The 14,014-nt window shown below is 47.0% G+C and overlaps 1 protein-coding gene across 1 annotated transcript; it reads left to right on the forward strand.

Moving 5' to 3' along the window:
- Positions 1-3,545: 3,545 nt before the first annotated feature.
- Positions 3,546-3,914, forward strand: PRR15 (proline rich 15). Its single transcript, XM_075706496.1, has one exon. It carries the CDS (start codon positions 3,546-3,548, stop codon positions 3,912-3,914), a length of 369 nt encoding a protein of 122 aa, XP_075562611.1.
- The last annotated feature ends 10,100 nt before the right edge of the window (positions 3,915-14,014 follow it).

The raw sequence follows: 14,014 nt of genomic DNA on the forward strand, positions 1-14,014 counted from the left end.
AAACATGTCCTTGGCCCTAAGGTTAGCATCTGAGAATCCGAAGTTTCCAAAGTCCAATATATTTTCTGGATGGTCTGGGGCTTCAGGGTAAATAAGAGATCTGATAGCAATATTCACTAGTGCCCTTTATGCTTCTGAGGGCATCATTGGATCCCCTTGGTATAACTATAACTGCATTTAATACCGGGGTGAAAGTTGCTGTTATGTTTTGGAAACTGAAAGGTTCCAGAGTGCAGCTGGACACTGCATAGTCCACGGTGTCAGCGAGGCTGATGACTGCAGTGGACGGTGCCTCCCTTCTACTGCGAGTAGAGATGGGTCCCCTCAACACAGTTAGGTAAGGGTGTGGCTTGGTAATCTAAGGTTTCCAGAGCCCAATTTCAGCTGGAACACAGTAGGGTCTGCAAAGGTTAGAAAATGGATGGTGGGAAGAGCAACAAACACCTTTTTTTTTTCTTTGTTTTCACTGCAGTAACAGTTTAGGTGGTGTAAGTAAGGTTAGTTTGAGAGCTGACATTAAAGTTTGTCTTTGGGACCCTAAATCTTGAGAATACCAGCGTATTTCTGAATTTTGGAGAGCCTGCAGAATTATGAAGAGACCCGATGTCAATATGGTCCAATCCTACACAAAAGGAGCATGTTACAATGCAGGAGAAAAGACCCTACAGTTTTATTTTGCAGCATACTGGGGCATCTGCTAGAATCCTGCACATCCACCCTAGCTGGGATTACAAAACCCCATTAATTTTTATCCTCCTGCAAAGAAAGGACAGAACTTAACTGCAGCAGCCATATTAAATGAATATAGCAACTAACTTCAGTGCATTGAAAGAGTCAATGGGTTATTTTACTTTCCTTTTTATATCAATGCTGTAAATATATGCATACTGAAGGAATGCAACAAGTACTGTTGCAGTAAGAAAGGGGCAGAACATAACATTTTCACTGTGAGAGTTGGTTTTGTATAAACACTAACCTTAGTGACAATCTTGTGGAACAGCATATTGTGACTGATTCCTAGCAGTGACTTTCAAATGCAGGGCAGGTTCTGCTGTTCTCCTGTGCAGCCACATACACACGCCGGCAGCACCGCAGCACCCTCCCACGTGCACCGTCTCTTGCGGAGCTTTCCAACCTGCCTGTCCCCTTTCAGTAGACCCAGCTTTCAGTGCAGTGTCAAGAAGGACAAATCTCTTAACGTTGTAAGATTCTTTGAAACAGGCTGAACTGAAAAAAAACGCACTGATTTGATGCAAGTTTGGAATTATGTGAGCTAAGAGGTCAGATCTACGGTAATCAAAATAATATAAACAAGTAGTACCGTGGTAAATGTTTTGTGTAAGCCTATAACCAGAATGGAAGCTATAAATGTCAACCAGTAATGTTTTGTGTAAAGGACTTTTAATATTTACCCTTATTTCTCCATAAATTCCCTTTTTCCCAGGCACTTTGCTGGGACACAAGATACAGAGAGATGCTGGTGTTCTCTTTCTCCATAGATACAAATGAGTAGCATAGCAGTAGGTTATACTCACTGGGAGAAACTTGACCTTGTATCTGTTGCTATCTTTGGCCCAGCAGAGCCCAATGCCCTGGTTCTAGGCATCTTAGAAAATTACTTGTTAGTAATTTCTTAAGTTCTGCCTCTTTCTTACTGCAACAGTACTTGTTGCATTCCTTCAGTATGCATATATTTACAGCATTGATATAAAAAGGAAAGTAAAATAACCCATTGACTCTTTCAATGCACTGAAGTTAGTTGCTATATTCATTTAATACGGCTGCTGCTTACTTGTTAGGAGGGAATGTAAAGGCCATCTTTTCTTACTGGAAGTTACTGGTTTATTCCATAGGAGAGATTTTTTTCCTGATGACATCAGTTAGTACGACAGACAGTTTAAAGTGCTTTCAAGTGTGTGTGCGTTGCAGGCTTCCTTGTCCAAAACCCTTTGGGTCTGAAGAGAGCAACCTACAGAGTAATGTAAGTGCACACCCTGGGCTCCTCTCCCTCTGTAACCTGCCTTCACCGATTTCCATACGTCTTATCTTTATGGGCTATCCAGGGAAGCTGCAAGTAGCTGACGCTGATCTGCAAAAGAAGAGGAGGCTGAAATACCACTGCTTGCACGAACTGCATATGATCATAGGCATCCTTGAGGAACCGAATGTGTAGCTGATCAAAGGGGTGTTAGGAATGAAAACAATATTACATGGATAGTTCTCCAAAGAACAAGTCACCATTTTTAACACACAGCGTGGCACAAGCAAATCTTTTTTCTTCCTTTCTGGATGAATTAAAAAAAAGGTACAGGCATTTGTACGGCCGTGTATCATCACACAGAAATTCAAAGTCCCACTTCTAAGCCCGTTCAAGCGTAAATATTAGACGGCACCGTATCTCTTAGCGTGTCAGCTACGATCATTTTTTTTTTTAAAGGTGGGCAAGGAAAGACAATTCTGTTTTCTTCAAGGCTACAAAATACCGACGCGCATCCATCGTGTGGACAAACAAAACGCGTTCCTGTGTCAGCCACGCACGCCGACAACACCGCACCCACCCTCGCCAGCCCTGGATCTCGTTACACGCTCACGGTGCTGCCTCACCTGCACCCCGGCTCCCTCCTCCTCCTCCTCCCTGTCTCTTCACCCCCGCCGGTGCGGACACCGACCTTCCCCCGCCCCGCAACCCCCTCCCTGCCGCCCCGAGGCCCCGGCGCTGCGCAGCGGGGCCGCCCCCCCGCCTCCCTCGGCAGCCGGGCAGGTGAGCGGGAGCCGCCCCGGCCCCGGGGCCGGCCGGGCCGCCGCCCCGCCTACGGGGGGGAGCCGCGGGGGCTGGCCGCCACCTGCCGCCGCGCCGCACAGCCGCCCGGCCGCCGCTCCCCGCCGGCCTCGTCCCTCCTTCCCTGCCGCGGCGATGGGGCCGTAGGGGCGTGCGGAGGGAGGAGCGGCCGCGCTTCCCGCTGGGAGAAGGAGAGCGCTCCCGCAGCGGGCGGGCGCCCGCAGGTCAGCGTCGCCCCCCGTACCTGTTGCGCCGGGAGCCGGCGGGGGAGCGGCGGCCCGTCGCAGGAGCCCCGGGAGGTAACGCGGGCTCCCGGCCCCGGCCCGCGGGCAGGCAGCAGCCGCAGGGTACCGGGCCTCGGGGTCCACTGCTGGGGCTGGGGGGGTGGCGAGTGCCGGGAGCGGCTGAGCTCCGGGGCTTTATTTTAACTCTGTCAGCCGCGCAGGGGAAGGCGGGGCGGCCCTGCAGAGCCCGTCAGCGGGGCCCGGCCAGCGGCAAAGCGCAAAATCCCCCCCCGCGCGCACCCGTGCGAGACCCGCCGCTCCCTGCTCGGCAGCTCCCGGGGTGAAGGGCGGACCTCCCCCAGAAGCGCTGCCCGCCTTGCGGGGCCGCCCGCCTCCCCCGTGCTGGGGAAGAGGGGGTCCCCGCCGCCCTCGGCTGCTCCCGGCGCCGGCCCGAGCGGCGGAGGGGCCCCGGCGGGCGGGGTGGCGGCGTGCCCGGCTGCCAGCCCGCCCTCGCTCTCTCTCCCCCGCCGCAGGAGCCCGAGATGGCGGACAGCGCCGCGGCCACCGCCGCCCCCCGCGCCGGCGTGAAGGGCAGCTCGGCGGCGCCTTGGTGGAAGTCGCTGACCAGCAAGAAGAAGCACAAGGAAGCGGCGGCCGCCCCGCCGCCCCCCGCCGCCGCCAGCGAGGCCCCCGCCGCCCCCGCCAGCCCCGGCGGCATGGAGGAGCAGCCCCCCGCCTTCAGCAGCGGCGAGGCCGCGGGGGCGGGCGGCGGCAACCGCCGGAGCCTCCGCGTCTCCCACTCGGGCCGCTTCAAGGAGAGGCGGAAGGTGCGCACCTCCCTGCTGACCGACAGCCCCGAGGTCTTCGACGGCGGCGGTGCCCCGGGCCCTGCCGCCCAGGGGGGCGAGTAGCCCGGGAGAGCTTCGACCCCGGAGCCGCCACTGGACGTGCGGCCGGGGCACCTGCAAGGACAGGCGGCCGGGGCACCGGCAAGGACAGGCGGCCGGAGCCTGCGGCTGCCCCGCGGCCGGGGTCGGCCTCGCTTGACCCCACGGGCGACATGGAGGTGCGTGGCAGCGGCCTCCCCAGCCTTGACCGGACACCGCGGGGAGCCTGGCACCTCCGCCCGACGGGCGGATCGCGTGCTGCGTTACGTGAACGCCGCCAAGCCCGAACCCGCCAGGTGACGGGACGATGCGATTGTCTTGACAAAATAACACCAATGAACGCCCCGCTCCCTGCGGCGCGGTGAGCGGACTCAAAGGTGCTATCCCAGGGCTGACGCTGGGCTCTCTGTACCTTCCCCCAGCCCTTGCCAGGGGCCAACGCGCTGACTTCTCAGGCCTGCGACCCAGCTCCTCTCGGCGCCCTGGCCGAGGAGGTGCTTTGCTGCTCTCCTCTCACCCGCTGCCTTACCGACGGAAGGGGGGAACAAAGTGCTCTTATCTAATTTCAGGGCCGAGAACCTCCGGCGGTGCCGTGTGTGCTGCTGCCCGGCCGTTAGCAGGCATGCCGTGAACCCGTCCTCCTGCCCCTGCGGGGGTCGAAAGAGAGGTCTGGTGAGGGGCAGGCGCTTGCATTCGCCTGTGCCCCACATCACGTCGCATTTAAATATGCAAAAGGCAGGACCGTGCTGGTTTTCTCCCTTTTCTTACTGTGTAATGATAAGTAGGTGTTTCAGAGGCTGGTCTCCCGTAGTTCTGTTACAGAGGGAGGCCAGTTGCTGTCTAGCAATTCACGCTCTTTACCCCCGGAACACATGATTTTTGCATAACTGGCGATAACTGGCATAATGAAGCTCCGATGAAGAAATTGTGTGATAAAATGTAAATACCCTTTTGGGAGAGGAGACCAGCCCTGGAGAGCACAGGCAGGATTGTAGTCCTAATGTGGAAATAGGCTTGGGCACCACTGGAAATGTTCTTTACTGTTTACCATGTCCAAGGCTTGTGAAGCAAGGTTAAAGATTCCCAGGATTTCTTTTGATAGCAAGATAATGTGCTTTAACTCGGGCAGCTGTCTGCTCCCTCTAACAGCTCCTGGATTTTTGGACAAAATAAACTATAAGCCAGATTTATACTGGTGGTGTGCCTTACAGAGCAAGCTCAGCTAAAAACACTCAGCAATTACACATTTCTTGATAGTAGGTGATGTAGCAACAACTGATTTATTTATTTTAAATGCATTTGCAATATACTTTATATTGTTAAAATGGTTTTAGACTTTTTCTGAATGTGAGATAAGATATTACATAGTGGCAGGGACTGAAAATTATTTCCTAGCAGTCAGGTATTAGGCAGTTACGATTTTGTTTGGTTGTAACTAATGATTTAAGGTCAATTAAAAATAAAAAGTGACCTGAAAGGAAACAAGAGCTGAGACCTGAGTTCCAGGTGAAAATATGGATTAAACTGGTTACTGACCATCATTGAAATAATGCGGCAGATGCTGGACAAGTGCCCCACGGTTCAATGTGTGTAAAAATATGTAATGAACTTTGAAAGCTCCTGTGCGATAAACTCAGACAGCATAGCTGGCTTAGGTACTTACCGGTCCTTCGCTCGGCTGCTCCTTCAGACTCTGAAACCCAAGGACAAAGGGACTGTAGCATCAAGCCTGTTTCTATAAAAGCTTTTTTCCACCCAGTGTGCAGACTAGGCTTTTTTAATTTCATTTAGTAAAACTAAACGGTACTGATTTTGGACTGCCTTTTTATGTTCCTGACTACACGCTGACCAAGCAAAGAGCTGGGGGATTGTGGGGGAAGCTCTTCAAAGTTTCTCCTCGGAGATGGTTTTCTTATGTGGAGCCTCTTCAGTCAAGGGGCATCCAAAATCCTTTTGTTGAGAAGAAGCAATTGGAGCAAACCCAGCCTCAGACAAAGGAGTGTGAGAGAGAAGGAGGAAAAGTTTAAAAGCTGGGAATGGAGAGACGGATGAGGAAGAACGGTACTTCAGCTACAGCTAGCCCGGGGCAGGGGGAAGGGAGGTAGAAGGGGAGGCTTTGCTGCCAGGGTTGTCATACTACCTTGGGAAGGTAACATGTTCGTGTTTATTACAGGCAAAGAAAATCCGTCTGTGTTTATGTATTCTAGGGCCCAAAGAACCTTTTTTTGTATGTGTGTGTCCAAAATGGAAGAACAAACAAGCAGATACCGCACTGGTGCGTTTCTTACTCCTGCGTCTGGTTTAGTGTGAGCTCTGTGAGGGTCAGCTCCTCAGAACTATCCAGAGGCACGAGTATGCAGCCTAGTGTTTTACACGTCTCATGCAGATGCTTTTCTGCATTTTTAATCCTTACACTGTTGTGAAAATAGTTTCCTCTCTTCTGTACCTCCAAGCTACTTCTTTCTACAGTGAACCTCTATTTGCTCTTTGGAAATGTCTCAGGTTTATTAGTTGCAAGTCTTTACCTAGGCACAAGATATCTCCCAATTTGGGTTTTATTTGAGAAGAAGTCTGGTATGCTGTTCAGATGGCTGCTGTTAAGATTCGATATCAATACTGGTTAATATGTGACTAAATATTAGCCCTGTCTTAATCCTTGTGTATGGTACTTTCAGCTTGGTAATTTGGTCGGAACACGCACATAAAATGACTCGCTCGCAGCCATCCTCCATCTTTATCCTGACCTTGAGCTGTGGGAAGGAGACGTAATTCTATCTTCCTGCTCAGTCAAATCCTTGCTTCAATGAATTTGATAGCAGCCGCTGAAAAACTAGATCCATGAGAAAATGGGCTGACTGCCTCGCCTCGCTTTCCCCGCCCTCTGCGCAAGGGCCATGCAGCAATATCTTTAGGTTAGCGCTGACCTGTGTACCACAGCCAGGAGTTGGGAAGCCCCCTTGGCCATAACCAACTTGCAGTGCAGAAATAGTCCTCTTGTTTCTCAGTCTGAGCATCAGATAAAGCTTTAAGTAATCTATACACATGTAAATGAATTAAGCTGATACAGAAAAAGACAGCATTTTATGGAGCATCTGAATTTTTTTAACCTTTAAAGTGGAGAAAGTTCGACCTTTCTTTTGAATTGGAGAATACTTGCTCAGTTCTAACAACAGTGCATTTCTGTGCATTGAATTATTAAAAGGCTGTCGGCATTCTTAATACAGATATATTCCTCATCTCCTTTATAAAGATCATGCATCAGAAAGTAAGTTTAGGAAATAGGGCGGCTGAGAAAGTAGTTGCTGTTTGTTTTTGAAAGCAAGCAGTGACATATTGACAAAATAAATGGAAATAAGCAGATGAGGTTCAACCTCAGCTATGTCACCTGTAGTGCAATTTTCTTAATATTATTCCAGATACTACTAAGGATTGCAGGTTTGGGGCAAAAAATAAATATTTTGTAAATAGAGTGAACTTTTCAAATAAACTTGCAAAGTATATGCCTGCCTATTCCTGCTCTTGCCAAAACTAAAAATAAATCTCTGAGTAGCTGCGTGGTGAATCATTCCCTGCTATTGTAGGCTGGTCAGTCTGGACCTCAACAAAGATTATAGGGAGCACCTGCAGAAAGTGATCCTAAATTGGAAACACTGGAATAAATGCCTTGAAAGCCTCAAGACTTTTAACCTCAGATGTTATGTCAGGGTATGGCTTGAATTGAACTGAAAGAATGGAGAAGGGACTTTACTGTTTTGGGGAGGAGATGGGTCTTCACTGGTTTTTTTGGTGGTTTTGGGGGTTTTTTTAAGTTCTGTCTTCACTGTAGTGCAACCAATGATAATTTTATATTTGAAATATCAAGTCTCTTGTCCATTAACCAGATAACCTCATACAAGGGCTAAAATCTCAAGGACAGAACTCCCAGCCTTGGCCTGACCCACGCAGCTGGATGCTTCATGTTAAAGCCCATGTTTAATTTAGCTCATTCAAACATCTGATATCTAATTGGAAGAAAAGCTGTTTGAAGTGCAGGTACAAACTGGAAGCTCATTCTAATGCCTTTTGGGATCCTATCTGGTAGGGCAAAGGAAAGAAACCCAAACCTGGTATTTTCTAAGATGTCTTTTAAAAGCTGGGGTGAGAGATGGTTGGTTATAGAATGATATTTGAGACCATATAATTACACCCTTTTGAAAAACAAACCTTTCCCCTTCATCACTAATTTATTGTAAATAAGATGGGAGACCTGCTGGCTGTGATTTTTCATTTCAGAATACAACAGAAGGAATAAAGTTGCTCAATTTTATAGACAGAGTAGTGAAGTACTTTATCTGTTTTATCCTTAATGACACATCTGAAATTCACAAATAGCTCTAAGAAATGTTATTTGGATGTAGTCCTCAACTAAAGCATATTGATTAACAGCTGCAGCTTACAAATTTGATCTGCTGCCCATTTTATCTAGATAAAGCAATATAATACCAGATAATACGTGTTTGGGGGATAGCAAACAGCTTTCCATGATAGCTGTAAGACTTGATTTTAAATGAAAAACTTACTCTGGTGAGCAATCCTCATCCGATCTAGACATCATGTTTCATGTGAGCAATGAGTTAGAATGTTTTTTTCAGGGTATTATTAGTTACCAGGCTATCAGATGTTTTGAGATGTGTGAAGTAGGCTTGATTCTCAGACGCAAGCCTTTATGTGCCATGAATCTTCTGCTGCCTGTTTGCAATGCCTCAGGTCTTTCCCCTGATCCAAAGTTACCATTTATCGTGGTAGTTCCTTTTACACTAAAGAGGTGAAAAGCATGATCCTCTGCATTACTGAAAATAAGAACCATACCTATGTATGTCTGTTGAAATGAAAAATTAAGGGTACTGTGCATCCTCGAACCTTGGTGGCTCATTTATTTTCTTCCTTTTCACTGCTGACTTCAGTCGATTTTGCTTTCCAGATCTTTGTTTTATCCTCAGCCTGCAAATGTTTGAGCAGATAAACCGTCCACTGATCTCGCAAGAACTGCTCAGTGACAGGAGAGTGGGCAGCATCTCAGTGGCCAAGGGAAAAGGAAAAGTTATAATAGATCCATTTCTGCATGTGCTTCTGGGCACATTCTCTCTCAGTTTTATGAACAGGAGCAGAACTGAGCCTTAGTCTTGATTCTGGAAATATGACTACCTGAGAAACAGAAGGAGCCTCATAGCCTGCACATCCTTAGCTGTGTTTATCTTGGCATGCACTTTCAGTGACAGAAGTTTCCAAAAAACAGAGCTGGTTTACCTGTCCTGTTTAACATCATTGGGTTCAGGCTAGGAACGTGGTGTAAACTTAAAAGAGAAATCCTGCCAACAGTACTTCCTAGAAGTGCTGTAGCTCAGACCTCTGCGAGGAGGAGGAGGAGAAAAAATGTATTTTCTGGCTTCTCTATTTTGGGGTTCTTTTCTTGGCATACCAGTGCTATAGCAGTCTCCTTGCAGGACCCTGAAGCAGCTAGAGAAGTAGAATAATATATGAAACAGGCAGACATACAGAATATACAAGGACAGCATTTTGCAATGGCTTTCTCTTGAGGAAGAGACAAACCAACGACTGGACGTTACACTGGGCATTTAAAGGTGGTTTAATTCTTCCTGCAAAGCCAGGAAGCTACGGTTTGTTCCTGGCTCAGTCCTCAAATGACTAACAGTAGATATGAAAATGCCTCTAGGTAATACATTAGCTATCGTAGGTGTTAATTAACACCTGCTGAATTGCTTCTGAAATGGAAAACGGTGAGAAAGTGAGGAATCACATTAGAACAGCAAATGTTGCTGACCATGATTGAAAGCAGCTTTGGAAAGCTGAGGTCCCATTTCAAATGATCAGTTGAAGTGCTTAAAATATTATCTGTTATTGTTATAGACAGCTATTCTTCCTTAATTCATACATTTTTAAATTTCTGCTATAACGATTTACCGTACAGTTACCTTTTTAATGAGTAATCTTATTCACTATATATTACCTCTCTAGTTTTATTTATTGGTTTTCTCTTTTTTTGTGCTGGAACAGAAATTTGGCTGGGCTTGTCCCCTGCAAAATGTTTCCACAAAATTTGAAGATATTCCTATGACCTATGCCTACACCTGAACTCAAATTAATAACAATACCTTGCAGTTGTGGAGCACTCTGGAGAAGTGAGCTCACCACTGAAGACTGATCCTTTCATCTTCCTGAAAAAAACCATGCATCATCCCTACTTTAAAGAAAGGAAATTCAAGATAATAGGGCTAAAGTAAAGCTCATAAGTAAGTACCTGAACAGAGTGACTCATCTAGTCCGAGACCAGGAATCAGGCTACGCTGAAACTGCCCATGAAAATCAAGCTGTAATAAGTGGTGGCAAGAGGTTCAAATGGGCTTTCTAAAGTTTTAGATCCCTGAGAGGAACCTTTGGAGATGTGGGAGTTTCACCATCACTTAAACTTGGACGTCATTGCACAGCTACCTCCAGGACAGTTACTGACGCTGTGCATTGTAAACTATGGCTGCAAATTTAACGAGAACCACAGAGACAGGCAGAAGTAGAATTGTAGTTGTATTTGTGGCAGTGGCACCCCACTTGTAGACATAGGAAAAGCAATTTAGTTACAATCTGAGATGTGTATTTAAACTAGTGTAGTTGTGTGAGTATGTATCTCCCGTCGTGCAGCTGCACATTTCCAGTGTGGTCAAAGGGTCACACTGACAAAAGCATTGAGGTGTCTGATTCCACTTGCTTCAGTGGTGTCTCAGTACCTTTGTGGGTCTAAGCTTCAGTAAAACCTCTTAGAAGAGGGAGCGTAGTTACACAAAACTATCAAAATTGTACTAAGATGAGGAAGTTAAAAAGGCAAATTTCTGGTTTATTTACCAAGGCAAATAGAGTTAACAATGCAAAAGAGCTGCCTAATAACACGACTATTTTTTATTCTGTATTTTCAGTTGTTTGTGCTCAAGCAGTATAGCTCCTTTCTCCCCTCCTCCCTGGTATATGCCTGCTTTTCAGCTGCTATTTGATCTTTTCCAGTCTTGACTCGAAATTACTCCTTACAGAACCTCTCAGTGTAGCATGTCGGCAGAGCCATTGTTCTTTTGTCCTCTACCTGTAGATCAACTTTTACTGCTAAACAGCTTCTTTATAAACCCCAGTGAAATCTTCTCTCGTGCTTTTTGTCTGTGTTGAGAACAAGACCAAAGATTGAAGATAGTTTTAAATCCTGAGGTGTGTGGAGCCCCCTGTCCCTCCCCGCGTTTCGGTGTTAGTTACTGGTTTGGCCTTTACCTGTGTTGCTTTGCCAGCCAGGATGGGGCACACCCTCACCCAGCACAATACAAACCCATTTAATTAAGAGCTATTCAAGCTCTTTTTTAAAATGTTTGCTTCAACAAATACCCATGTCAAGCAGCAGTCATATGACACCTTTCCAAACCCTGCAATCCAGAGCGGTAACCAGCAATAGAAATTTAACTCGCTTTTGGATCCGAACCATCACCATAAAGATCCACAGCTTGTTCCCAAGGCTGTGGAAAGGTTGCTTGCCAAGCCTTTGCTGGTCCCTTCTGGCATTTGCATGCTCTGTAACAGTTTCTAGAAGTGATACCAAGAAGTGTCTGCTATTTGGAGAGAAGCAAAAATGGCAGTACAGGTTGGGCTTCCTGAGATTGGGTACTTAAGCATGCGAACGCCCAGTGTGCACTAGCAAATGGGGTATTTTCAGGACATGTGTGACACCCAGCCTTTGGTATCTGCACATAAGATGCCACCTGCCAGTATGTGTGAAGGATTTGCATTTAGGTGTGGACCAGTGCAAATCAACATACTACTCACAGGGAGCGTTTTGGAAATGTTGTCCTTCCCATCTTGCTTGGGGATTGTAGCATCGGCTGGAGCGTCCCGGCACACCCCGCGTGACTCCTCAGTGGCACTGTACCCGAGAAGGCTCTGAGTCTATCACACCTCTCCTAGAGCACCTTGGTAGTCCCTCAAGAAGAAACAGGGCTTGCTGAACCGGCAAAATGGAAAGTAAAAGCTACTACTAGAGGAGTTAATGCCACAGGGATCCTGGAGGAGCCCATCTTAATTATTCTTCATTGCCAAATCAAAGCTACTTGTGCTTTGGCTTGTGGGAGCTGTGTTGCTGTTGCCTGTTGCTGTGACAGCTCCCCCACCTGCTTTGATCTGCTTTGAAGTAGTGCAGTAATATCATTTGGATATGTTTGACAGATTTGAGAAGGGGTGTAGTTTGCTGAAGACTTGACTGAAGATAGAGCTTGGAGAAGAGCCATTTTTACGTGATAAAATAAAGCTAAATTTATGGGGAGGGATCTCCCTGTCTAAAGTCTGTATCTGTTCACAAACACACCCATGAAATCCTTGTGAATGAGAGCTGCAGGATCTTATCTGAAGATGCAGCTGACTACAGGGGACTGATCTAGGTGCCCTTCCACTCCAGTAGGAAGTGGTGCATGCTCTGAGGGACGTTAAGCCTGAGACTCATTATCCTTCCTAATGGATCACATCCCAATGTGTAGGAAACATGCAGACTTTTCACTCACGTAATTGTTTTAAGAAAGGCACATTGACAGTTTGCTTTTGTGCTGATGGCAACGTATCATCGCTGTGCCATTTTGGTCAGTCTTGCTTGTGGTGTTCATTCATTAGGCCAGGTAATTGCTCTCTGCTTTGGACAGCTGCTCTGTTACCCTGTGCTGTTAATCTTCACTCTGAATCTGCCCAGAGGCTATTCAAAATATGCCTGAGGATGAAGATGCTTTGCTCTATCAGGTAGTTAGAGAAACCTGCCCATCCAACAGACTGGGAAGATTAGCAGCCTCGGGTAAGTCTCCTGACAGAGGTAGTTTTGAGTCCCCACAGGCATGAGGGAAACACAATTGAGGTAGCCACCTTCCTTGGTAAGTGCTTTATATGTCAGGCGAGGTATCTCAGTGCTGTTGATGGGGCTTAAAAACTATTAGGCAGATTCCAGTGAGAAAAGTCCATGGAGAGTTATTAACACAAAGATGGGGTTATAACCCTCCAATGGGAATTTCTCAGCCAGAAAACCTTGATCTCTTGTCAGAAGTGGGAGAGCATAGCAAAGGAAATAGCCCGTGTTAGTCTTGTTCAGGAGAATATTTGCTATCAGTTACTGTCAGAGGGTACTGTACTAGATGGACATTTAGTCTGATCTGGTAAAAAATCTGTTTCTTGTTATGAAAAAATAAAAGCTAGCCCTATGCACTTCTGTGGAAGAAATGGTGCTGGCCCCGGTGCTCAAGGGGATTCTGGCTCTGGAGTGTGCCTTTATAAAAGCATGTCCCAGCAGAAAGAGAGAACATGAAAAACTCATGCCTGTCCCCAGGACTTCCACTTGAGCCCAGCACCTGAGCTTTGAGGCGTCCAAAAACCAAAGCTCCTTAGTGAATCTGGGCTGTGCTAGCAGGCCAGAAGTCATGCATTTTATTTACACCAGAGCAAGGACCCTTTACACAAAAGTATGGTAAGGTCTGCATTTGTCAGTGCTGATTTCTCTGTGGTTCAGACCTAGCAGGCACCTTTTGCAACTGCTACGACAAGCTATATCTTTGCTATGTTTTATCTAAATGTGGCTGTACTTTTGCACATCATGTACTAATTTCTAGGCAGATAATATTTGCTAAATGCTTTTGAATTCCTCTGCATGGGAGCTGCATGAGCAGAAGGGATAGCTTTCTGCTTCTAGGGGTGAACAAGTACTTGGCAGAAATTCCTGTGCCTGCATTAGAACATGAAGTATCTTTAAAATGCCTTGTCATATTCAGCATTTAAAAAAAAAAACCAACCCAAACAAACCGGCTCCAAGTGAATGCAGGGTGACATGACACGCTGTTTTTTGTAGCAGTTAAAGTGTCCAATGTCCAAACAATAAAATGTTCACAATTACACAGCAATAGACAATGTCCTTCCCTTTGTAGGGAGGGGCTGATGTGAAAAGCTTTTCACCCACATTCTTTGGGAGGAACTTGCATCCTCAGCCTCCTTCCCAATGGAGACTCCCATGTCTGTCAGCTCTAGGGGCTTTCCTTTTGCAGTAGATGACAGCTTTTACACTCCTGTACTCT

Source organism: Pelecanus crispus, chromosome 2, assembly GCF_030463565.1.
Source record: "Pelecanus crispus isolate bPelCri1 chromosome 2, bPelCri1.pri, whole genome shotgun sequence".
NCBI lineage: Eukaryota > Metazoa > Chordata > Aves > Pelecaniformes > Pelecanidae > Pelecanus > Pelecanus crispus.

Coding starts and splice junctions, on each gene's coding strand:
- PRR15 (XM_075706496.1), top strand. CDS start 3,546: ATGGCGGACAGCGCCGCGGCCACCGCCGCCCCCCGCGCCGGCGTGAAG.